The following is a 25,689-nucleotide window of genomic DNA, read 5'->3' as shown; positions in this document are numbered from 1 at the left end:
GATACCCCAAGCCCAAAGTGGGACAGGACTGAGGGTTTCTCTCTGTTACTCCCGTCCTAACCTCTGCTCTTCCCTGGCAGACCAGGACTCCCCGCTCTCACCTAGCAGGTCCCCTGAGAAGTTGACGGGTAACACGATGCCCACGGAGAGCACGCCCACGGCCACCAGCAGCCCGATGATGTGCCTCTGGAAGGACAGGTAGTGCACCGCGTCGCCCCCACACTTGTCCCGAATCTCGTCATCCCTGCCCGGGAGAGAAAGACAATCAGGCAATCTCCTCCAGCACTTGAGGGCATGCAGAAAAGCACAGGGTGACGGCTGCCCACATGGTGTGAACCCACAAACCACCCCTGGATCAAGCTCTGCAGCTGCAGCCAGGCCCTGGGTAGGGACTCCAGCATCTGACCATGAACCAGGCCAGGAAGAAACCTGCCTGTGCAAAGCTCACTGCAGCTCCACTCCCCATGCTGCTGCCCTCTGCAGGGCAGCTGAGCCCATGTGAGCCACACCTAATACCCATCCTTAAGGTGGGTCCCATCTCCCCCCTTGCTAAGGTACAGGACTGCTGATGTGGCCCCACAGAGCTCTGAAACCCAGAAATGCTTAGGAGAGTACCCCTGAGCATCATCATGTGTCCCCCTGTATCCTCCAGTCCACCCTTCGCTGCCGTGGGACTTCCTTGGACAACAGTGCCCCTAGCAGGAGCCTCAGGGAGAGCAGCAGGCTATTTCTGAGATGGGATTGAGACAGAGGTGACCTGGGCTGGGATTTCTTCTCTGTCACCTTGGGTTTGGCTCTGGGACTCCTCATCCAGCCCTGTCTTTTCCCGTCCTCTCCACACAGCCTGCTGCAGCCCCTTCTCTGAAGGGCACCCAAGGGGAACGACTTCACGCAGCTGCATTGTGCTGGCTGTCCCAGCCCGTGTGCTGCCTCTGCTTCTCCCCGCTGCGGGTCCCCCCTGCAGGCAGGTCCCGGGGCACTTACTTTATCCTGAAGATGGCCGTCAGCCAGGAACAGAAGCCCTGTGCAGAGAGAAGACAGGAGGGGCTCACATCACTCTGCGCTCCCTTCTCCCTCCTTCAAAGGACTGGGAGTCCTTGCGCCCCCACAAACCTCACCAAAGAGGGGCCAGACCACAAGCATCTACCCAGACATGCAGAGCCACGGGGACAGGCCCAGGTGAAGGAGGTGACAACTTTACTCCATGGGCCACAACGCAGGCTGGACTCTGCCACGTGGCTGTCCCACGCCAAGTAGCTTGGCCTCCCAGCAAAGCCATGGACTCCTGGATAGCACAAAAGCTCTCCACAGCCCAAGGACGCCCAGAAAATTCATCACACTGGTACTTCAGCCACTGCCCTGGACAGGAGCTCTGCAGGGGCTGGGAGGGCAGAGCTGGCTAAGCCAATGCTCCTCAAAGGACACCTAAGGAGATGAATGTCTCCGGGATGTGGTGGGCAGGAGGTGAAATCCCCAGTGGTCCTACTGAGCCGCGCCTCCCCTTCAGACAGGACTGCAGCAAAAAAGGTAGACAGCAGCATGAGGAGGAGCCAGGCAGTTTTCCCCCCAGCAAGCAGGGTTTCTAAAGCTATGATTACAGACGGGAGAGATGCCCACCAAGCCACGTGGATGTACAGCCTACTGATTTAAGCACACGACTAGAAGCCATGTGGTTACCACGTCTCCACGGGCTCTGTACCATGCTCTCGTACCACAAGGTGTGGGACCTAAGGCTCCGGGATGAGCAAGCAGCGCTGCTTCTGAAGAGCCCTCAGTTCCCGCAAGCTGTGGTCCCCAGGCTGCTCACGAGCAAGGGGCGTTTGCCTCCTGCCACTACTCACGTTGTCCCTCTGGTCAAAGTCCACGGAGCTGGAGACGGAGGTGAGGCGCTCGTAGCGGTCGTGGTTGTCGGAGTGCAGAGCGGAGGCTACGCTACAATGACAAAGTTGAGGGAGAGAGTCAGAAGGTGAGGCTGAGAGGAGGCAGCTTGGCCAGGAACCGAGAGCACCCAGAAGGCCAGCGGTTAATTCGGGTCAGTTTGCCCCAGGTGAGACGGAGGAGAGAGGACAGCCTCCAAGAGCAGAGGGTAGCAGTAAGCAGAGACCCCTCCTCGGGCGGCACTGCGTAATGGTGCCTGGAGCCCGCTCCCAAGCACGGGGCTGGGCTCTGGCAGCCTCACCGGGCTCAGCTGTAGGTGCCGCTCCCTCTGTGCCCGCATTATGCGCCAGCCCCTGCAAGGAGGGGCTGGGGGCAGCTGCCACAGGGGGAGATCGTGTCTGCTTAGTGCAGAGTTTAGAGAGGGAGGAGGATACGTGAAGGAAAGGGCACCACAAGTGGGGACAGGCTTCAGGTGAGGGCTCCTGTCTTCCCTTCTGCAACGCAACCGCAGAGACAAACCCAGCGGGGAGGACTGCAGACACCAGGAGGCAGAAAGCAGCCGCTGGGGAGCAGAAGAGCAGGGTGAGTCACATCCCAGCCACGGCTCCCTGCCCGGGAGGCCTCTGCTCTGAGATGTCTGGCCACCCCTCCGGGGCACAGAGCAGACACTGTGACCAGATGAGGTGTTCAATCACGCTGCATTATAGTGGTGTGCAACCAGCAAAAAGGGCAGAGGAGCCTCCTGCCCCGGTGGGGAAAGCAGGGAGGGAGCTCCAAGAGGCCCTGGCAGCAGCTCCCCAGCCCCTGTGGCACCAGCACCCGCAGAGCTCGGTTGCCTCAGGAAAAAGGATGGATGGGAGTCTGGTGGACCACATTCCCACTACAGCAGTGCTTCAGCGCAGGGAAGCCCAGGGAAAGAAGGAAAATGAGCCAGGCTCAGCCCAGCTGCTCCTCAGCCTTGTCTGGGTCTGCTGCCTGCAGAGGTCCCCAGAGAGGGAGCAGGGAGGCAGCTAGAAGCAAATGGCTGTGGGCTGAGGGGCAGGAGAGGTGACTATCCCAAACCGCTGCGCTCCAGACACAGGCAGGGACCTAGATGAAGAACCTGCAGCATCCAAGGCAGATAACAGCCCCCAGTACGAATAAAGGTGGAGGGTAGGCTGGCAAAGGAGACGGGAAAATGGTCCAGAGACCTAAATTAAATAGCACTTGTAAGGTGACAACATCAGGCTGGGAACTTGGAGGTGCAAGAAGGGATATGGCTGATCTGAGGGCTAGAAGGAAAGGGGAAAAAAAAAAAAGATGAAGACACGGTTTCTCTGTAACCAGTACAGGCTCAAGAAGGATCAGATGGACAAGAACCTAGAGAAGAAACAGGTGAGAGACTAGCACTAGAGACAAGGTGGTGACACTAGGGGGAAGAAAACAAGCAAAGACACTTGTGACCCTGCAGAAGGGAAGAGGATGGGACACGTGGCCTCTCTCGCAGAGCGGAGCAGCACCTGCTGAGTCCTTAGCTGGAAGCAACACCCAGAGGGGAAAGGAGATTAAGCTGAAGGTCACGGGTCTACAGGAGAACAGATTAGACGGCAGTGTACAGCCCTGCAACTGCACGGCCCGACACCTTGCTCTGCTGCAGGGACAGCTCAAGCTTCAACCAAGCTCTGGGACCCTCAGCCCTTTGAAATCCCCAAGACCCTGAAGCTGGGCACAGGGAAAGGGTGAATTTCTGCTGTCTGCAGCCCTGCGGAGACCCAGCATGCTGGCTACGGTGTGCTTCTGGCTCCTTGGTGCTGGAAAAGCACAGGGCAGGGCAGAGAAACACTAGAGAGCGTAACTGCGAAGAGAGCCATGACTCACGGCTCTCATGATAAGACTAACCCAGCTCCGTTCCGGGGGATGCAGAGACCATAACCAGGACAACTGGCAGTGCTACGAAGACGGTGGGTGCCGATCTTGCCAAGGATGGGAAGCTGAAGACGGAGCTTCAGGGGTACCTGCATCTAGCTGGAGGCTTTTTAAAGCAAAGCACTAACAAAGCAAGTGAGAGGTGGGCGGGTTGCTCTAGGCCTGGGTGACAGCAGAGAGCCCCAGCAAGCTCAGGTGAGCAATGGGAAGAGGAACAAGTGGACCCCTGGAGAGGGACAAGCGCTCAGGAGGATAACAGAGGTGACCAAACCCCCGTGCAAGGCCACATCCTGAGCCTCGGAGCATGAGGGCTCTGCTACCTGTAACGTGTTAGCACCCAAGAGCCGCCAGACATACCTGAAGCAGGGCCAACCACTAGCAAAGCATTCAAGTGTGAGCAAGGTATCCCCTCTGTGCCATGTACCACAGCTACCAGCACCTCTGCTTCCACAACTCCCATTGCTCTGCTCCTTTGGGAGCAAAGAGTAGCCACAAAAATATGGCAATGGAGTGACCACCTCAGGCTCTGTGCTGCGGGCTGGCTCCCCTGCAGCGTGTACCACTCGGCACGTCAGCAAGGCAGGGGAACCATCCTTACTTAGGCAAAAAAGCAGCAAGAAAGAGGAAAGAGCAGGGAGGAAGGGTCTGTGACAGTGCTTAGCTGGCAGCCAGCTGCAGTCCCTGCGAGTACCCCGTGGGTAATGCCGGGCCAAGGTGCTGGAGGACGCTCTCAGCAGCGCTGAGGCAGGAAGCCTGCTTCTGCTGCATGGGGAGATGCTGCCTTGCAGGGCATGGCGCCAGCCTGAGGTGGGTGATAAGGGACAAGAGCCAGCACTTACTTTGGTCCTGGCAGCCTCGCAGGGGTGAAGGAAATAGAAAAGTCATATAAGGGCCTGCCAGATCCTCTCCATGCACCTCGGTGCTCCTGCAGCGAGCCTGAGAGCAGCCCTCGTGGCTCACCAGCATGAGGTATGGACCAGGCAAAGGAGGCTGCCCTCTGCCTGGGTGACCCCAGTATGCCACAGGGTCAGGTTTATTTCCAGCTACTCCATCACAGCTACGTTTACTCCCATCAGACAGCAGGACGCTGGCAGGCACAGCAGGGTGCGTGACATGGCACCCTCTGCCTCAACTGGCAGCTTCTTGGCGCTGCTGCATGCAGGGAGCATCTAAGGGCTACGAGGGGAAAACCAGGGAGTGCCCAGCTGTGGTAGGTGGCTGACACAAAGGGGAGGGGAAGAGAAGTGTGAATCCCCCGAGAGACACAAATCCAAGCCCTGAGCTCCCAGCCACTTAGATTAGTTCAGAAGCAAGAGAGAAAACTGCAAAAGAAGAGAAAGAGAGAGACAGAGAGAAAGGGAGAAGAAACAAGACCCTGAAAAAACAACATACTATTCCCGCTCCTCTCGCTCCGTCTGCCAGCGTCGGCGCCTGGGGGCACAGAAACAGAAAAGGAGAGGTTACAACCAGGGGGGCGGGCGCTGGGGCCCCTCCGTTGCAGGGCACTGTGCACCCAGCAGGGCTCCACGCCGTCCTGAGGAAGAGAAACCTGCTGGTGGTGGGAAGGAGGAGACCTTCCCTCCAGAGCTTGGTGCTGCCCTGAGCCACAGCACCCTAAAGCCTGCAGGGGCTGCCCAGCTGCTCTCCAAGTTCCCTGTCATCCCCTCTCCTCCCTGTCCCAGGCAGCTGACACACATCTGTCACGGGTCAAAAATCCTGGTCCCCCAAAACACTCATCCTGCCTCTTTGGATGGGCAGCCTCTGCAGCGGGAGCTCCTCCCGAGGATCCCAAACCCGGTGGCATCACTTGTACCAAACTCATCTGAATTGGTAGCACCAAAGGAACTGAACAGGCCAGAGCTCAGCCCTGTCCCGGCCTTCGGGTGCACTGAGCTCACGGAGCTGATCAAGTGGAAGAAGAACCAGCCTCTGCCAGCATTAAGCCGCACTTTGCCTCCTGCACACGACAAAGCAACACAAAGCAAACCGTCCCAGGAGCCTGTATAATGCAGAGATGCAGACCACTGAACAACCCCTCTGCTTCCTCAAGGGGAGTTCCTTGTTCAGCACTGGAGGAAGACAATTGTCCTTCCCGTTGCTGACAGCAAAAGCAGGAATAGCACGGTATGCTCCCAAAAGGAGCCCCAAACATCGGCCTCCAACACAGAATCACCATCACCAAGGGGCCCTGACTTTTGCTAGGAGACACGGTAGCCCAAACACACATTAGGCAGGGAGGATGAGCACCAAGACTGATGTTTTAGCACCTGGGATGCAAGCTAAACCCCCACTTGCACAGGAGCAGATACACAGGCCCTACAGCTCCCCTGCCTGCTTCGCCACGGTGCTGCCTTCCTGACAAACCGGCTCCACACACTGCCTCCAGAAGGGAAACGAGAGGGTTGCTGGACACGTCCCCTCTGCCATCCCTGCTCTGTCCCCACAGAGAGGTGCACGCAGCCCTGTCCTGTTGTGTCATGCTCCCAGTGTCAGCACAGGTCTCCTGCCGCAGAGCACGGGAGGGATGAGCTGCAGCTTGTTCACTTTTCACCCTGCCAAAAACACCTGGTGGCCTGCCCCTTCCACCTTGGGGAGAAAGAGCTACCCGGGATGAGCTCCATATCTGCACCCTTCCTTTCAGCCTCCGCTGTCGGGGCAGGTCCCTGCTCCAGCCGCACACACATCACACACTCACGCTGCCAGCCAGGCATCCTGGCCATCCCTGCCTGCTGCCCTTCCTGCCTTCGCTCCGAGAGCAATGCCACCACACCTGGAAGCGCAGCGTGGCAAGAGCTACAGCCAGCAAAGCCCCTTCCAGAGGCTTAGCAACGCCTTCACCGTGACAGCACCGTGACAGTCCTCGCCATTCCTGTGACCTCTTCTCCTCTCTCCTCCCTCTCGTGTTTTCTTTTCCTCCCCCCTCTCCCACGCTTACCTGTCGGCATCGGTCACCAGGGCCAGGCGTCCGTAGTCCCAAGCAACTTTACGCAAAATTGAGAAGACAAACAGCAGTGCCTGGAAGAGAGCAAAGGGAGAGCCGTGAGACAAAGCGTCACCCAGAACATTATCTCTTTGTCCTCCGCCTGCAGAAGTGCGGGAACGGGGTTAGGAGGGGACAGAGCTGCTCAGAGGCCATGGGACAGCATGAGTTCCCGGGGCTGTTGAAATCGCGCTGTCTGGGTGGCGGGTTGGCTGTGGGAGGCAGAGGTCAGGACGCAATACACAACTGCTAAACCGGCCACAGAACTGAAAAAGCCCTCAGGTCCCAAGGAGGTGAGATTATGGCTGCAATGTCTGTCGTCCTGCAGTTCCCACAGAGGAACAAGCTTTGGGTTGGTAAGGCTGCAGGGACTTGGCACCGTAATTATGCAGCGGTACTGGGGTTAAGTCAAGGCCAAGGAACATGATCAGGGCCACAAAACCAGCCAGCAGCAAAGTCGGGGATGGAATTTGGGACCTCCAGCTCTAACCACGAGGCCACAGCCCTCCCCTTCCTGACTACCTCAGGGGGAGAAGGTGCCAAAGCAGCAGCAGGCAGACTTACGAGAAAGCACATAAAGTCGAGGGCTAGGACGGTGGGCACGCCGCCGAAGGGCAGCCCCTGCAGCACGGTGCTGCGGATGCGGGCGCTGTAGCAGTAATCCTTGGTGCTGTTGCTGCAGGAGGCGGCTTTGCAGGTGCCCCCTGCTGAGCCCAGGGTGGCGATCACGTAGGGAAGCATCTCTACAGCTTCATCGTCTTCCCTGGGGAAGGGAGAGAAAGGGCTGGTGAGATGTGTGCCTGCCGGGTGACAGCACAGCCCCGTTAGAGCTGGGGGCCAGGAGCTGGTCCCGCTGTGCACAGTCCCAGAGTCTCCCTTGCCTGCTCCCCAGCTCCCACATCTTTCAGGTGCAACTCTTCCTCACCAACTACTCCTTTTTCCCAAAGGTGCTGTCTCCCCGCACCTTCCCCCTCAGCAGGGAGGGCATTTAGCTGCAGGAAAGAACAAAAAGGGTGGGGTGGGCGTTAAGTCACGTCTGGGTGATGGAAGCGAACTGCTACGGGACAGTTGCTGCATCATGATCCCACCATTTCCTTTGCCTGGCTGCGTGCCATTAGCTTTATGAGGCTGAATCACCGCGTTCTGCTCGCTGCAGGCCTCAGCCCCACGCTCCCAGGGCCCCCATCAGAGGCTGGTTCCACCTCCTCTGCGTTTTTTCCTTCCTCTGACTTGCAAGCGCTGCACAGAGGACAGAGAGGAGACTTCGGATCTACTGTTTAGCTGGCAAAATCTTTTTTTTAACCCAGCGCCCTCCCCAAAACGCTACGAGACCCTGAGCTGCCAGCACAGCGGCATCACTGGAGATGGGGAGATCTTCCTCCCCCTGCACAGAGCAGCTCCACGGGAAGCACAGAGAGGACCGTGCCCAGAAGGCAGCGGGAAAGCAGCAGGCAGCCAAGCCACGGGACGGCAGCTGGCCACTAGCTGGGGAGCAGCCAGGGGAACGCACCCTGGCTGAACCAGCGAGGACTAGGAGCTCCACGGGAGGCTGCGGGAGTGACGGCAGCTGGCAGAAGAAGGGACAGCAGGCTACAGGGGAGCCTGCCGCCGAGCAGCCCCGCGAGAGCATCACCACCAGGCCGGGGACTCGGCCGAGGGAAGCCGTGCGCTTCGCAGCAGGACCGGTCGTGCCCCGCTGCTTTTACCTGAGCGCCAGCCTAGAGGGCCCACTGCAAAGAGGTTTGCTGAACTCCCAAGCAAATCACACAAGCTGGTCGAGTACTAGCTATTACTGCAGCGAAGTACCGAAAGACTCGCAACATATCAGGGAAGGATGATTTTCCTCTGCAGAGACCAAACCGTTTACCTTGTTCCTGCGTGTTTTATAGCCCCATTTTCAGTCTCCTTTCTAAAAGAAATGAGGCTCATGCACTCATATTGCCCACGACACCACCATAACCGTTATTTATACAAACAATTAGGCGTTCAAGACAAACTTCACAAGCCTGTGGATAATGTGAGCCACGTTTTACAGAAACAGGTCCCACAGATGTATTCTTTTTTTCCTAAAGCCTAGAAGGAGGACTGGAAGGGAACCTTCCTAGCAGAAAAGCTGTGGCATAGACCCAAGATGTACGCTGCCTTTGAGCTTGCGGGGATGCCAGGAGCATCTCTTTCCTCCCAGCCCTCCAGCCTCCGCAAGCACAGCCGGCAGCAGGCCAGAAGTGACCTCCTGTCACACCCCTCCAGGTCAGACCCAGCTCCTTGTGGGGTTACGGCGTCAACCAGGCACCCGAGTTCCTCGTGCCCCCTCCCCTGTCGGCAGGCCACCTCTCCACGAGGATGAGAGAACCAGATCAGATGGGGGGAACTCCATGGGCTTCAGTGAGGGTCTCCATCCTGGCCTCCCAGGCAGGGGACGGCATCGGGCCAGGAGAAACAGGGCCCAAAAGGCAGCGCGCAAACTGCGATACCCCTGGTGTGTAAATACCCCTCTCCCCACACTCGGTGGGGTCCCTGGTCTCGAGCGCACCCCCTGGACCTGAGCAGGGCAGGGCACAAAGTTTTAGGCAAAGTACGGGCTGGAGAGGCGCTCACAGCAAGCAGCCTTGTGGCTCAGCAGCACGCTTCCTAATTACGGGGCAGAAATCCCCTCCGGCAGCGCAGGAGGGAGAAGGGGACTTCTCCAGCAACCACCACAACATTTCTGCCCTTTTCTCTTCAGGTCCCACCACCCGTCTCTGGAGGAGGACCCGGGTGCCTGAGACCTGGCGCACAGCGGTGGTGAGGAGCTGCTGCAAGCCCTTCCCTGACCACGAACACTGCTGCCCACCACAGCACGGAGCACAGGGACCCCAAGACACCAAACGAGGTTCCGTGCAAGCCCCGGAGCCCTCCCCTCCTGCACTCTGTGCATTTAATGCTGACTTCCCCCAAACTGCAAGGACAGCAGGGCGAGACTTGCCAGAAGGCACTTTTGGCTCTTACTCAGCAATACTGAAGTCCATCCCCTTCCCTAGGAGGGATGGGGAGGAACAGAGGTCCTCCCCCCCCAACACGAGGACGCCTGTAGAAAAAAATAAATCCATAAATCCGGCACATGCCTGCGCATGCAGCCAGCCGCAGAGACGTAAGCACGCAGGCGACGTCCATTTGTTCTCTCGCCGGCAAATTTTAATCAGCCCGCTGGTAATTAGGAAGGGCGTGCCTCTTTATGGCAACGTGACGGCCTCACGAGAGGCTGCTGGGCACGGAAACGGGCAGCGGGGTGGCAGCAGCTCCGAGGCCAGGGCACTGTGGATTCAGGTCAGCGAAGAGAGAGCAGGGGCTCTTCTCTCATCCGACTCTCGACGGGTAAGACAAAAGGCCTCAGAAGGAAGGGAAGGAGGCTCGTGGACTAGCAGGAAGCCCTTCGCACAGCACAGGGAAGGAGCACACAGCTTCCCAGCCGCAGGGAGGGTGGGGAAGCTGCCACGCTTCAGGCCTGGCACAGGGCTTTTGGGCAGCCGAGGGCTGGAGCAGCGCTGACGTGCTGGGAGCGGCGAGGAGGCAGGCGACCCGCTGGCCGTGGGGCAAAGCGTCAGGAAGCAGAGGTGCTACGGGCGCGTTTGGAACCAGCACGGACACGGCGCTGAGGCACACGCGGCCGGGATTAGCTCTGTAGTACCGGAGAGGGAGGGCCCCGAAAGCCCTGCCTTCTCTCCATCCCCTCCAGCCCGCACACGGAGCTCCCTGCACGCTTCACCGTCTGCGTAGTCCAGCCTGGCAGCCTCCTGTTGCAGATGCCGGGCCTCCACAGCTTCGATCTGGCAGGCTCAGCTTCTTCAAAGCAAAAACCAAATGCAACCTTGCCCTAGGTCCAAAGTCCTTCCAGCTGGCTTTGCATCAGGCCTCGAATATGGGAACCTGGGTGCCTTTCTCTCCTAAAGGCAACTGAGACCTGCAGAGCTCATTTTATGAGCAAAACGGGAAGGCATCACGTTTTCCCCGCCTGAATGGAAAAGGAAACTCTTTCGTACATTTTGTCCTGAACCTGCTGGAGGGTGATCCTGAAGGGGCGCGTGTTTTGAGGCTCCTGCTTCGTTCCCAGGGCTCAGCATCGTGCTGCTCCTTCGTTTCAGAGGCACAGCCAAAGATGTCTAAAGAACACCTTCCCCTGGGAAAAACCACTCTGTGAGCTGGGGAAGCCCAGCAGCAGGGAAATCTTCAACCCAACCATTTTCTTGCTACACTTCTGCCTGGACAGCCCTGCCTTGACTAGGCTACATAACCCCTTTTCTTTCTTGGAGACTATTTTCTCATCCATAAGCTTCAGTAAGAAGATGATATTTTGGCTTCTAACTTTCATGAAGGCCAGGGAACCTTTCCATTTCATGACTCTGGCCCCTTCAGGATGGCCTGAACACCCAGGACAGTCGATCACAAAACCTTGCCCTGGAGCATCAGCAAAACCCTCCATTCTGCCTTCGCCCACTGGAAACCATCTGCCTTGCCTAGCGATACGGATTTAGCTCCAGACAGCCAGGTCTTGTTTATGTCTTCCTGCAGGAACTCCCTCCAATCTGTCAGCAGCGCTTTCAAGTTGCACGGTGCCCCGAACATAACGTACCCTGCCAAGCGGGGCTGCGCCGGAGCTGTGCCGCGGCTTGAAACCCCGCTACGCCGTGCTTTGCTCTCCTCTTCTCACAGCTGACTAGTCTGCCGCCAGCCTAAAAGCTCTCGGGTCTCTCCTCCCTGCGTTTTGCTCCCATGGCCCATCTTGCTGGGTGCTCCCGGGTGTTCCCAACAGCTTCCAGTTCAGCAGCCCTGGACAAGGGGTGACGGTGTCCCCCGTCCCCTCCGGGGATGTTCACCCACCAACACCGCCACGCGGCAACTCTGCTGCCAGGCAGGACAGCCCGGCTGCCTCCATCCGATGACAAGGAACCAACGCAGCACCTGGCATCTCCAGGACACTTACAAGAGGTCTCCATCCCCACCTTGTTTGCCTCCTGCCTGCACTACGGCCTGCACGCTGCCTCCTGAAACACCGCAAGTCTCAGCTCCTCCTGGACACCCCTATGGGGCCATCCACGCGTCCCACTCCAGTCCACATCTCCTCCTCTGCCATCGAGACAAAGCCCAAACCATCCACCGCTTCTCCAGGTGCGATCCAGCAATCGGCTCCCAGCCTGCACGGCAGCGTCACGGCCAGCCCGATCTGCGTTAAATTTTGAGCGCTAGATTTCATGAGTCACCAAATCAAACGCTTGGGTTCCAAATATATCTACCTGTCACTTTCCCTGCGAGATCCCAGGCTGTACATCTAGCAGAAAGAACCCGAGTTTGTCTGCCAGCCTGTACTTTATAAACAAATCCTGCTTACTGTTTGGCCTCCCTTATTTCCTGCAAGCATATGCTCGATGTGATACAGCAAACGCAACGCACGTTTAGCGGTGAGACTGATGAGGCGCCAGACTTCTCGCTGCGTATTTTGCAGAGCTGTGGCCACGGGGTGACCAAGCCCTTGGTGCTATGCTTATATGCGTAAGCCCCCCAAAACACCTTCTGGTTTATGGATCCCAGTAGCACACAGGCTGTTTCATTTCTCTGGGGGAGAATGAATACTTATCGGGGATCTTTGCTGCACAAATGCCACTTCTCCTTCACAGTGCTCAAAAGCTGAACTGTTCAGGTGCATCACATCTGGCTTGGCTGAAACACAGATCTCCCTGGTGGTCTCCTACTCTGAATTTTAACATCCCTCCTCAATTTAAGTGATCAAAAGCCATCTCATCAGTTTTGCTCAGGTTCACATTTTTAGCAGAAGCTCTGCACCTCTCATCCCCGTTTCCTTTGTTCATCAGTAAGCTCACCTTGTCTTGGAGCTTCCTGTTTATCTCTGATCTTAATCCTCTCCCTAGGGGAGCATTAACATATCTGCCTTCCCTCGTGCCCTGTATCTGTCCCCTACCAGTCTTCACAGGCTGGATATTCTCATCCGCGCCCAGCTTTCCCTCCTGAAGTGCAGGATCTCTCTTTCCTAAAACCAGGTTTCTGAGCTAGTCTCTCAAGGTCACATTCACTGTTTCCTCCTCCTCACTTCTGCATGGCAGGAAATCTACCTCCTTGCAGCGCTGAGCTCAAATACACAGGAATTTTGTCCGCTGGGCACAATTGCAAGCCCTTACCTACAGGGCGATCAGCACTTCCACCAAGGAAACCCTCAGTGATGCAAGTCACCGTGCAACGCCGAGGAACATCTCAGTTGTCAGAGCTGCCTCCCCCAGGGGCTGGCAGGATGTGCTGCTGCATCAGCCCTTTTCCGTGGTCCTTACACAGACTGCAGCTCTGAGTGGTTGCGGGCAGGGATGGCCTCACCTCTTCCTCGCTGCACTGCTAGAGTAGTGCTTGCCTGGCAGGGTTGGTCTACAAAGGACCTCCAGCGCGGGCAGGCAACAAAGGGCAACGTAATTGCAGCCCTGCGGCACGCGGAGCCGAGCTCTCATCACAGCTGCACACTGATAAGAGGTTCAGCAGCCAAAGCCAAAGGAGGAATGAAGTCAATTGTTCCTCAACAACAGCCGACATCAGCAAAGGGCCCTCCCAGCGAGAGGTCTGGATGCGGCCAGCAAGCCAGGACAGTTAGAGAAGAACATCCAGGAACCGGCACTCTGCATCCAGTGGGGAAAGCTCAGTGCTGACACAGCACCTGGTACACGCAGCAAGGTGACCTTGGCCATGAGAACGTCCAACCCGGGACACTGAGACACTGGGAAATCCTTGAGGTTTTACGACACATCGTTCCCCGCACATACCCTGTCTCAGCAGCTACTGAACTCATCAGGGAAGGCAAGAGAAGTTGCACGGTCCACGGGGCAGGGCTAGAAGACCAATTCTGAGTTCCTGCTGCGAGCTGAGTAAGTAACAAAGGTCATAGCAGAGCGAGGTGGACACTAAACACAGCCTTGAGACTCACCCTGTCCCCGAGCCCTTATCCACACAGCTGCAGACGGACGGCTGGGCCCCTCTCGGTGTGTCAGTGCTGGAAGACGTCCTGGTTCCTCTTCTGCAGGATGCTTGCTCTGCCGCTGCCAGAGGGGCCTACACCACAGACAGGGAAACCCCTGCACCTGCTGGGCAGCACGAGGGTTGGACACCTCCTTTTGAGTTTTCGGGTAGATCTCGGACTGCCAGGCAGGGGTCTGTAGCCAGGAGCCATGCACACACGCCAGGCTGGGGACGCTGGGCCCGCAGCCAGCCAGCAGCACGTGAGAGATGCTGAGCGGGCTGTTCTTTTCACCGGCCTCTCTCCACCCTCTGGGCTTGGCAAGAGGAGCCGGGCCCAGCCTGGGAACACAGGGAACAAAGTGCCGGTCGGGCGCTGGGCACGGAGCTGACGGCACCCGGCCAAGAGCAGGGACACAGAAGTGGCACTTGAAGGCAAGCAGCCCGGCTCCCAGAGCTGCAGATAAAGGTGTGGGAGATAAAAAAGTGGTTGCTTAGGCTTGAAGGAGGGCACTGAATTTTAGGTGAGGCGCAGCAGCGCAAGCCTTGTGTCATCTGGAGTCCTATCTCAACGTTAGGATAAACAAAGAAATGGTACTTTAATTGGGCAAAGCCACTTTGAGTCACTGTTTACGCGGAGCACAGCTCCACAAAGGCAAATATCAAACCTAAGAAAGTCCATCGAAGGCTTGCAGGTGGTAACACGGGCTCCTCTTGCCCACAGCCCCTTCTCGCACATACCAAGACCACTGAAATCCTGACTTGACCTGAAGGAGGCTGATCACTGCTGGATCGCATGCTGGAGAGGATGATCGTGCTGTTCCATCTCTCGTTTCTGAATCAGGACAACACACCGCAACAGGACAACTACACGAAATGACAAATCACCTGTTGAAGCTGCAGCTGCGGCCTCTAATGCAACATGACAGACCAGCAAACAATCCCTCCAGAGTTTTCCTTTTAGGAGTAAAGTTTGGCCTTCCCAAACGCATCACAGTAGCAGGAGTATAGCAACAATTAATGGATAATGGCATTCAGAGTTTAATTACTAATTAATAACCCAGATGAGGTTGCTGTTCAGTATTTCTCCCAACACAAATCTAGCCTTGGCAGCCGTATGGGCTAATGCTTGTGAAGATATTTCTCCAAGGATCCTCATGCAAAAGAAATCACCCCTGCTCAGGAAAGCTCCTAAGTACACACTTATCTTGAAATGCTCTCACTGAAGTGATCACAACTTAAACACACAGCTAAATTAAAGTGTTTGCCTAAAAAGGGACAGACTCAAGCACTGTGCTCTGCTTCAAGCACCAGCTGTTTTCCAAGACCATTCACTGACCCCAGGCTACGTGTACTGGTTATCAGCCCAGCCCCAGTCGAGCATCTCATGGTAGAGGCAGCAAAGATCAAGTAGCTTAACCAGAATTTGTCTCTGATGATGAGAAATAGGTTCCTGTGGTACACTTTACAGCGACAACTGCCACATGCTGCCTTTGTATTCATACCCTGAGAGGTCACAGAGCACTGTTTCAGTCACAGTGGGGCCAAACACCTAAAGCCTTGTCCCCTCTCCCTGGCCTACCCTCTCATTTCCCATTACCTTCCAGCACGGCTGCCTCCCATGGCGTTCAAACTGTCTACAGCAGAAGAGGAAAGCGAGCTTTCTTTGTTTTTAAATAAACACGGCAGTTCGAGAAGCGCCAACTGTTCTGATGAAATTCAGTTTACCCCACTTAAATCAACAAACATTCAGACATCCTCGTAGCTGTCCCATTTTTGCATACCGGGACACGCTTGAACCTTGTTGCCAGACTCGCTACACATCATCAGCGTTAGCGTCAGGGCTTATCAGGCTCTTGGCAAACGCTGCCACACACAACAAACACGGCCTTTGCATCTCTGTTGCTGTTATAGAGCCTTTTTTTTTTTTTCCAAAATACCCCATAGGTATTCCAGAAAAAAAAATAAACAAACAACGGAAAAGGAAAAAAAACACCCCCCCAAAACCTCTTGCTGGGAAGGCGATCTCCAGACACGAAGCACAGAGCTCCATTACTGTGTGATGGATGACAGTCCTCCCAGCAGGCCCTTTCCAGATCACCGTGCAGAAAGACTCGTGCCACTCACCAGAGGTAAGGTAGGAACCATTTAAAGGACATTTTGTCAATGGAGAAGGCACAGCACCACCGCCTCGCCTCACACACCAGTCAGCGTGCTCCCAGGGGGCCTTTAGCCTGGCGCTTCCTAGGCGCCCTCATGGCTCCGAGGGGCCAGCCCGACACTCCAGCAGAGCACCAGGCAGGTTTACCTGCCTTAAACCAGGCCGTGGAAAAGTACAAGGAGGCAGGAGGGCAGCACCTCCTCCAGCCTCCCCCGTGAGGCCGGCCGGCCGCCGCCAAGCTGCCCGCTTGTTTGTGCTCGAGGCCTGTCAGGGTAATCGCGCCACAGCCCCGTAAGCAAGCAGCAAGGCTGGAATTTCCCCCCTGGCAGCCTGCCCTGCTCTGATGCCACCTGACTGGCATCCCGATCAAAGCCTCCGAGGAATCCCGAGTAGGGGAATCAGGGCCAGCCGCCGCACGTGGGGCGGACGGCAGGGTGCAACGCTGGGGCCACGGTTGACCCTGCTGGGCTCCATGTTGCACTTACACCCGCGTGTCACCTCCTGCTTAGAGCAGGTCATCAGACATCCACGGCCCTGGCATTGCTGTGGGTTTTGAGTTTGATCTGAAAATGGCACACGTGTAGGGACACGCATGTGTGACTGGGCCCAAAGCTTTACCCCACTACTGCAAATTGTGGCATCCTTGTCTCCGCATTAAACACCTGCAGCCCGAGGCAGCCACATGCACATCACTCCTTCCTGCTGAATCCCGCTCACTTTCAGGTCTCTGCAGTGCCCCCATCCACACATCAGCAGGGCTGGGGACACCTTTCCAGGGCCAGGTGGAGCAGAGCTGGTGCTCAGGCAGCTTCCCAGCCGTGCCCACTGCGGCCTCATCACACCACAGCTGTGCTCACGGCGCCCAGGCCCAGGTCCTGCGACGCCTGCGCTCGACAGCAGGCAAAGCTCCCAATATAGCATCAGCCGCCTATTTATAACACGCTGTTTACCAACACCAAGCGCTCTCTCGGTGGAAGTGAGATGAGTCAAGGGAGCATGAGCGCTCTGGATCCCCCTCCTGTCATGGGAGGATCAGGAGACAGTGGAAGGGTGACCTATGGTTGATCACCTGCAGCTCCCTCACCAATGGGATCGTACTCGAGGGCATGCTCAGTATATATATTTTTTATATCAGACCCCTAAGTTCTGGGTAGATCTTCCTGTTGATTAGATCCACCACACAAGAGCACGAACATCCCCTTTCAGCGTGCTCCAGGCTCTGGAAGCACCGAGTGCCATATGGTCTTCAACACCTGCTTTAATGTGGGGTCTCCAAAAGCCTCCCGACAGCCCGTGACCTTCTTCCAGAAGCTCGATGGAGGGCTGCTGGCTGCTACGGGGCTGTGACAGGGGGGCTCAGGCAGTGCCTGTCTCCTGCAGAGGGACCACGACGCTGCTGGCTGGTGGGCCTCTGGCAAGCACAGCCCCCAGCTGCCACCCTGCCACCCCCATGGAGAGAGGAATGGGATTTCAGGGGATGTAGGCAGCAAGGACATCTGACTGCCTTCAGCAGCAGGCAGAGACGAGCACAACAAAGTTTGCTATGGGTCTCAAAGCAGGGCTGGGTGGAGAGGGGTTACAAGGCCCAGGCACACGTGACCGCCTCTTGCTTTGGGATATTGTCCAGGAGCTAGGCTCCTGAGCAGCAGAAGGCAAGAAGCACTCTCTGCTGCCCAAGGCATACCCCCACCAGGCAGCTAGAAACAGACCCCGCAGTGATGCTGCTGAACTGAGCATCCATATGGTGGCGGATCAGAGCCTTGAAGCCCATCCAGGCAGAACAACCAGTGCCAGCTCCTGGCTCCTCCTAAAGCCACCACCGCATTTTCCATTCCTCCCTCCTGGCTGAGCCCAGCTGCCTCTCCATGCCAGGCTCATTTTTAGAACCTCGCATTTTCCTCTCCCTCTCAGAGAAAGCTATTGCTTTCCTGCCTTCAAACACTCAAGCACACCTCCCATCCCACCAAGAGGGTAATGGACCTCCTGGCTCCTTTCCCCTTTGTCATTTCCTGGATCCATCCTCTATGCCATCGCACTTACCAGCTCCAAATGGACTGGAGAGGACGATTAAGAGGCTCGGATCGATTTCTGAGCTTCCACCCCTCCTAAGGGGCACAGGGAGGGCGGTCCCAGTGGCTTTACCAGAAAGCCTCAGCCACGGCTTGATGCGTGTCCAGTTATAGCCTGGAGCCCAAAGGCCTGGCTGGAGCACATCGTGTTAACAACAGGACCGCAGGACATCACCAGACGTAGGCCCTGGGCAGCGCTGGCCAGCCACTTGGGTGCTGGGCCTTCACCTTGGCAGGGTCCTGCTGGGGTGAACGCTGGAGACGCCCACTGGGAAGCAGGCCCATGCCCACCCGCTCCTCCTGGGTGAGTTACATCTGTCCTGTCCCTGCTCGAGGGTTCCACAGGATTAAAACTGAGGATGTTTTTGCATGGTTCCCCAGCTGCTTACAGGAGTAACTGCAAAGGCACAAGTTTCAGTCTGCCCCCACCGGCTCAGGTCAGCTCTGGGCAGCCAGGGAGATGCCGGAGTGGCTCCCTGCCTGCACATCCAGGCGAGCAGCGTTGTGCACTGTGAAGTTTTGCCACTGCTAGTTTAATTCCATCAAAGATCAATGCTCAGGCTCTTCAGGACTGGGTACGTTCCCTGCTCTCGAAGGATGGGGCGATGGCACCGATGGGTGAGTTTGCCAGGCAGAGGAGTTAAGCGCCCTGCTCTGAGCCCAGAAGCATCCCTCACCCACGAAGTCCTTCCTCACTACACAGACGTGAAGATATTTTTTTTTTCCAAATAGCGAGAAAGAACACTTTGTCCTAAGGATCTCAAACCCTCATTGACTCCGAAATCCACCTTGTGTAAGGCTCCTGCAGGCAAAACTGGGCATTAGCATGCATGCACCTCTATGTGGGGAGACAGAGCAGGACTAACGAGGCCCCGGTGCTGGGGTAGGAGGAGAGGGAGTTGCCCCAAAGCTCTGCTTGGGGCCTCCAGAGCCAGCTCGGCAAGGTGGTGGTGTTGGGAAAGAAGGGCTCTGCAATCAGCAACGCGCAAGATGGCATCTAGGGAGGGACGAGCTCAGGGATGCTCTGAAAGGCTGGGAGGCAATTAGAGCTTGATAGGGATGATCGGGCAAGCTGAAAACAGCCACGGGGATGGGTGGGGTGCAAAGGAAAAAGCAGGCAGGCACACTTGCTGTGGGCCAGGCAGGCTCCCAGCACTCCAGCAGCTTTTCAGGACTAGGCTGGGTGTTCCCGTTCCACACACCCATTCAGCCACAACACACAGCCCTGCCCGCACCACTGCTTAGATGGGCTGCAGCACACCTTCTCTGAAGAGGTCCAAAAATCCCTTTTCTTGCTGCAGGAGATGCAGTGCAAACAACAACAGACAGAGCACACGTGCCACAGCCCAAACAGCAAATCCCCCCGGGAGCTGCCTGGAACCTGCTTTGTTTCCTATTTACCGGCCGTGCACTTTCAGCACTTTTCCTACCAAGGGATCAGCCACTTGCACGCATTTGGGGAACTCACTAAAACGGCACGTCTCCACTGCTTTGATCACCCCACTCCTTTCTCTTCCCTGCACTGCTCACCCCCAGCCAGCCGCCCTGTCTGAAGCGCCAGGCCAGCCCCAGACACCTTCCAGCACCGCTGTCTCAGACAGGGAGGCAAAGACCCAGTGGATCGACATGCCTGCACAGGCATAAGCCTACTGATGGAGGTGCAGTTCTACTGGCAGAACCGCTTCTCGGGGTTTTGAGGTGGTGGAATAAGGCAGACGGGGAAGCTGGAGCATTTTTGCCAAGCGAATGTATCAGCAGAGCAATCAAAAGAGGCGATCCCACACACCGAGCCAGCCTGAAGACTGCAGGTGTTCTGAAGGAGGCACCTAACCCGCGCTGCAGGCATGGCCCAGGTGAAGCATCGCCAGAACACCACAGTATTCTTCTTCCTTCATCATTCAAGAGCTGCAGCCCTCACCCCGTGCCCATCGGAGAGCTGTGCTCTGGCTGCAGCTCCACGGGTCTCTCCTGCAGCAGCTCAGGCCACAACTCTTGGTAACACAGCCCCCCAGACAAACACATACGCTTACCAAAGGTACCTCTCGCAAACCAAAACTCTGCTCCCATCCAAATGGAACAACGCTTGAGAGAAAACAAAAGAGTGAAAACACTGTCTGTTCTTCCCCGCTTCTCCCTTAACGGGCATCAAAGCATCTGTTTTCCCTGACTTGCAGTGATAGTCAGCAGCTATCTGCCGGCTTTGAAGTTCCCCTTACCACAAAGGATAAGGGAACGTGGAGATATGTATTAGAGTGAGATGCCACGAGCGCTAGGCAGTGGGGATTTACACGGGGTACATCCTGTCAGGCAAACTGGATCATCTTTATTTTTAACAGCATTACAGCGTTAGTGGGTGAAAGGGAAGTCGCGGATGTAGCGAGATTTTAGCAAGCCATCTGCTGCAGCACCTCACCCAACCTCCCCCCCAAGGTTTGTTCAGCAGGCTAAGAGAGAAACGTTGCCTCACGGCCTGGAAACCGGCCTAGTGACCCTAAATAAAACAGCAGCTACAGGTGAACCACGGGCTGGCAGGGGGGATCTTCGCTTTTGGTCATCACTGTCCCTGAAGCAGGCGGTGGGTATTCGTCCGGCCAAGCAGCCGAGTGCCACAGGGGAAGGGATGCCATAAATCACCCAAAGAGTCGGACGGATGATGGGCTGGGGCAAGGAGAGGCACATACATGGGGAGTGGGTGTAGGAGAGCCTGGGCATCACCCTGTGTTAGGTGAGGTCAGGCTGGTGCTTGCTTTCTTTTTTAGAGATGCCTCCTCACAAGGCAGAGAAGCCCCAAGGAAAGGGCTTGGGCAGACAGCAAGGCAGGAGCAGCGAGCAAGGGAAGGCTTCAAAACCCAAAAAGGGGTGTGCTGAGAAAGTGCTAACAGGCTGGAAGAAAGGGGCTGTCTCTACAGGGACCTCCACCCGAGCAAGAGAAGGGAGAGCTGTCTACATGGCTCAAGATGATCGCAGCCCAGCACCACACCACGCGTTTTTCTTGCCACTCTTTGCGGCCTGGCATCTCTACCCTTCCAAACTAATGATACACAGTCATGAGATGCGTTATGCTTATGCAGGGTAACCGAGTCCCACCTTAATCTTTTCCTTGACTAGATAAACAGATTGATCTCCTTCTGTTCCTCACCATAAAGCTCCCTCTCCAGCCCTCAGATCCTTCTGTAACTCTCCTGCATTCTCTTCAATTTTTCAACATCCTTTTTCTGAGCACTGACACTGGATTTAGACAGAGTATTTTAGTACCAGTCTCCCCAGCACCTCCTACAGAAGCAAAGTCATATTCCCATGGCTACTGGCTGCTTCCTTTCCAGGTAGCAAACACTTCACTTAACGCTGCCAGCCTGGAAGCGGCCTTCATAGGTTATCCGGCGAGATTCTGCGCTTTGAGGTAGAGCCAGCTAGAGCTTGTCCATAACCATGCAGGCTATAATTCGGCTATACGAGCTATAACTTGACTTTTTGCCAAATTGGTAAAAATCAAAACAAAACACAATATGAAACATCCCGCTGTGAAACGAAAACCCACCCCCAGCCTTCAGGATAGCCTCTTCTGCTTCGGCACCCCAGCTGATGGTGATGCCGCCGTTAGAGGTAATTTCCCTTGTTACAGGTAAATTCCTGCCCTGTCTTCATCAACGCCAGTCTTCCAGAAGCGCACTGCTGTACATGCTGGAAGACCAAGAAGCTCCCTCTTCCATCTTTCCTTCCTCAGGCTGACCCAGTCCCACATCTTCCCATCCTTCCTCCCACATCATACTTCTAAAGGCCTTAATAATTTCTGTTGCTTTCTTGGATACCCTCTGGTTTGTGGACATCCTTCAAAGCACTCCATCTACGTCTGAGCCTAGTCCTTCAGCAACACCTCGCCTGTGACAGGGACAGCAATAATTACTTCCCGTCCCTTAGAAGTGACACTCCTAACATACACGAGGCCTGCCTTGCATTTTCCTCCCCCCCAGCAAAGCACCAACTCATCCTGCTCAGAAATCCCAGCCAGGGTCTCCTGTTGGAGAGGAACATCAGACCACCTTTTTAACAGGGCTTTTCAACTGGTTGTGGATCCTCCTGAGGGATCCTCTTGGGATCTCCCTCCACTAGATGTTCTCTGAAGTGGCTGCTCACCACGCAAAAGGTGCTTTAGCCTATTCTATAAGTACTCTCAGGTGGATTTTATAAGGCTTTGTCCACTTGACCACATCTAATTTACCTCAACAGTCATCACCTGTTCCAACCTGTGCTTAGATTCACTTTTTACAATTAACTCCTCTAAGTCCCTCATCACCCTGACCTTCTCTGCCAGGTGAAGACGGTTCCTACTCACCGTCACCTTTTCTTTGTTCTCCTTTTCCTCTCAGCCGATTCCTCCCTCTGTCCAACATGCTGTTTTGTGTCCGCCACAAATCCAGCTCCTTCCTCCCAGATTTATAACGCTGCAACTCACGCCGACTCGAGCTGCCTTCTCTGCACCGTGAGTAATAGCGAGCCCCTGGGCAGTTACCGCAGCTCAAGAGGCACGCAGTAATTTGTTTCCAGCTCTGTGCCTCAAGTGTAGAGAAGAGCCCAGCAAAACCAAATCACCGGCTGGCAGACACAGTCACCCTAGGGAAGGCGTCAGCCCTGCCAGCATCACCCGCGAGCCTCCAGAGCACAACGGTTTCACGCAAAGGCAATCCAGATGACACACAGAAGGCAGGGGGATCCAACCCTGTTAAGGTCTTCTCTGGACCCACAGACACTATGTTTTTGGTTCAAGAGCCTAGGTATTCTCAAGCCAGCTGCAGAGACCATCCCCAGGCTGTGTCACTGAGGCTCTGCCCGACCTCCCAGCAGAAGACACCAGCTGCTGACGACTATTTCAAGCAGCAGACGAGGCCTGCTGCCATCTGGGTTTCCTCTAAGTAACAGATAATGCCAAGATCGTCTCATTCCCTGGCTTTGAAGGGACCAGAGACAGAGCCTACTAACGGCCCCTATTTAATTAACGAAAGCACCGAGCGCAGGCCAGAGCCCCGCTGGCTGCCACCCCGGAGCTGAGATCCGCAAGGAATTTAGCAGGAGCATCCTCCCAGGAAGGGGCAGGGGTGTCAGAGCCAGCAGATGCTTCACACACCCAGCCGGGGCTCAGAGGGGGAGCTTGGGGAACACACACACGTAAGGCTGGGAGGGGAGAGGCAGGGCTCCGGAGGCTCACAGCCACCGCTCTTACAGCCAGGGAAGGGAGAGAGGGTCTCGGGCTCGCTGCTTGGAGGCGGCGGGAGCTGGGTGGCTCAGGAAGCGCCTGCAGAAGGCAGCGAGAAGAGCCAGGCTGAGCGCTGCCTGCAGCTTCCCAGCGCTGATGCAAGGCGCTGCCTTCCCAGCACGCCGGCCCTGAAGAGACCCGGCCCCTTTCTTCAACGCCGCAACACCGGCGTCTTCCCAGGGCAGGCTGCACAAACGGGATCCTTCAAAACCCTGCGTCGACCTCTCTGTCAGGAGGCGGTAAGGGGAAAAACAGCAGAACCCACCTCTCCTCCCTGCGCATTAACTACGTGGGCAGAGGCTGCCGGCACAATCAGCCCGAAGCATGTCAGGAATAGGAGACCTCGCTACGACGATGCGGAGGGCTGTGCCAGCAGGGTCCCCACCTTGCCAGCCTGAATCTGCCCGAGGAGAGCTCTGGTTTTCTGGGAAGGCAGAGGAAGGAGAACGGCGGGCAGCATCGACACACAGCGTTAAAGGGGAGAACGGGAGCCTTTCTGGTGCTGCTTGACAATCACGAGCACACCCAGCTCGCTGAAATAACCCAGTAAGGGGAGCAAACGCTGCGGAGAAGCCCGGAGGAAAGCATCCAGCACCTCACGCTTAGCGAGGGAGGCCGGGGCTTGCTGCAGCCGATCGGTATCTGGAGCAGAGGGCAGACACCCAGCTCCACGCTGGAGGAACGCGAAGCGAGGAGGCAGTGCCAAGCACAGGCCTGCAGCCTCGGAGAAAAGCCGCTTCATACTGCAAGCCTCGGCTCCACAAGCTTGGCACCGCCGTCACGGATCTTGCCCTCTTTCTCTTGCAGAGCGTGTACACGTACACACATTTGTTTTTATCATTCCTTTGTTGTTTTCTGATCAATTTCTTGCTAGAAAACACATCAGGCCCATCCCCTGAACCCTCTCCACTGCTACCCTGCGGCACACGGCCTCCATGAGAGCTGCAGGCGGAGGAGCTCCGGAGCAGGACATGCTCGGGGCAGCTCCTGCACACCCCAGCTCTCCAGGAGGCTGGTGAGCAGGAATCCATCTCAGTAAGAGCACGGCAGCACCAGCCCGCTCCTTGGCTGGGCTGACCAAGCACCAGGGGGTCCCCGCTGAGCCCCACTTTGTGCCTCTGCCCGGAGCAGGGAGGATGGGAGCAGCATATCTCAACGTGCAGCCCAAAGCACAGAGCCTGAGCCTTCTCGGGGTGGGTCAGGGTAGGTAAATCCTGCCTGCAAAATGGGGGAAAGGGGGGGGGGGGGAAAGACAACTCCCCTTTCTCCCGTTTCCAGTGGTTGTAGCTGTCACGCTGAGCTGGGGTGAAAGCGGAGAGTACGCTCGCAGCAAAGCACTTGCTTCCTGCCTGCCCAGCCCAGACACGGGCCTGGGGAGCTGGGAGGAGGAGCAGGAGACCAGACAAAGGCGAGCCTTCCTCTGAGTCACGCAGCATCCCGGGGGGACGCTCCCGCCCGGTGCCTCCGCGCCATCAGGCGAGAACCGGGACTTGGTGGGGCCGGCTGGGGCCCCTCCTTGCTGTCGGTGGGCAGCGAAAGACCCGGTGCCACGGGAAAAAGGCCCTTTCTGGCCCGTTACCATGGGGATGGAGATGCAGCCCAGCACACGCTGGGAGCCGCCGAGCCACCCAAACCCAGGTGCTGCTGGGGAGCCTCGGGGGAGACGGCTTCAGGTGCAGGGGTGCCGCCGAGGTCTGCTCCCCTCCCTCTCTCCTTTGTTCCCACCCTCGGGGAGGCAGCTGGCGGATTAAGAAAAAAGGCCTCAGCAGCGGTGCCGTTTTGTTAAAGGACGTGGAACCGAACCCCGGAGGCGGCTCCGTTTCCCGAACATCCCCGTCGTCACGTTCCGTCTCTGCACCAAAAAAAGCCACGGGGGAGATCGGGCCCAGGTCTCCAGTAAGCCCCCTCGCCCCTGCCTCCACGAGCAGGGCGCAGCGCCCGCAGACCCTCTGGTACGCGAATCCCCCGTCGGGCCCGTAACCGGCCCCCGTCAGGCACCCCACGGCGGGCAGCGCAGACCCCTAACGCTTCCCCTGGGGACCCCCCGAGACCCCCGGGCTCCTGGATCACGGCATCACGAGGATGTACGCGGGGCACGAGCCCCGCACCGGGGGCAGGACGGCAGCGGGGTGCCCCGGGTGCCCCAGGCTCGGGGGAAGCCCAGCGGGCAGGAGCAGCAGGCCGGCGGCACCCCCGCAAAGCCGCCCCGAGCCGGGGCCGTCCGTTCTTGGGAAGAAGGGGTCGGGGGCTGTGGCTCTGAGGTGAATGCCGACCCGTGAAGGCGAGCTCCCAGCCCGTCTTCTCGCTGCGGAGAGCCAACAGAGCCGGCCGGGGGGCGGGGGGGGGCTGTAAGAGGGCAGGAGGAGGGGAACAACGAGCAGCGGCGGAGCAGGCGGCGTTTCTCAGCTTGGAAACCGGCATTTCTCGGCTTAGAAACCGGCGTTTCTCGGCGCAGACC

The 25,689-nt window shown here is 57.0% G+C and overlaps 1 protein-coding gene across 6 annotated transcripts in view; it reads right to left on the bottom strand.

Annotated features, from left to right (window-relative positions):
* Nucleotides 1-25,689, bottom strand: part of TMEM63B (transmembrane protein 63B) — a 36,552-nt gene that overhangs the window by 10,374 nt on the left and 489 nt on the right. For 4 of the 6 annotated variants that reach the window (XM_083832626.1, XM_083832627.1, XM_083832630.1 and 1 more), the window contains exons 2-7: nucleotides 7,328-7,526; nucleotides 6,719-6,798; nucleotides 5,176-5,214; nucleotides 1,842-1,932; nucleotides 985-1,022; nucleotides 102-244 (exon numbers count right to left, since the gene is read on the bottom strand). In XM_083832626.1, the coding sequence (XP_083688752.1) occupies nucleotides 102-244; nucleotides 985-1,022; nucleotides 1,842-1,932; nucleotides 5,176-5,214; nucleotides 6,719-6,798; nucleotides 7,328-7,526 (590 nt within the window). The remainder of the gene's footprint in view (nucleotides 1-101; nucleotides 245-984; nucleotides 1,023-1,841; nucleotides 1,933-5,175; nucleotides 5,215-6,718; nucleotides 6,799-7,327; nucleotides 7,527-25,689) is intronic. The other 2 variants (XM_083832628.1, XM_083832629.1) reach the window with 1 other exon arrangement.

This window comes from Anser anser (genome assembly GCF_964211835.1).
Source record: "Anser anser genome assembly, chromosome: 3".
NCBI classification, from domain to species: domain Eukaryota; kingdom Metazoa; phylum Chordata; class Aves; order Anseriformes; family Anatidae; genus Anser; species Anser anser.
Note: the sequence above shows the minus strand (reverse complement) of the source record. Positions and strands in the feature narration are given on the sequence as shown.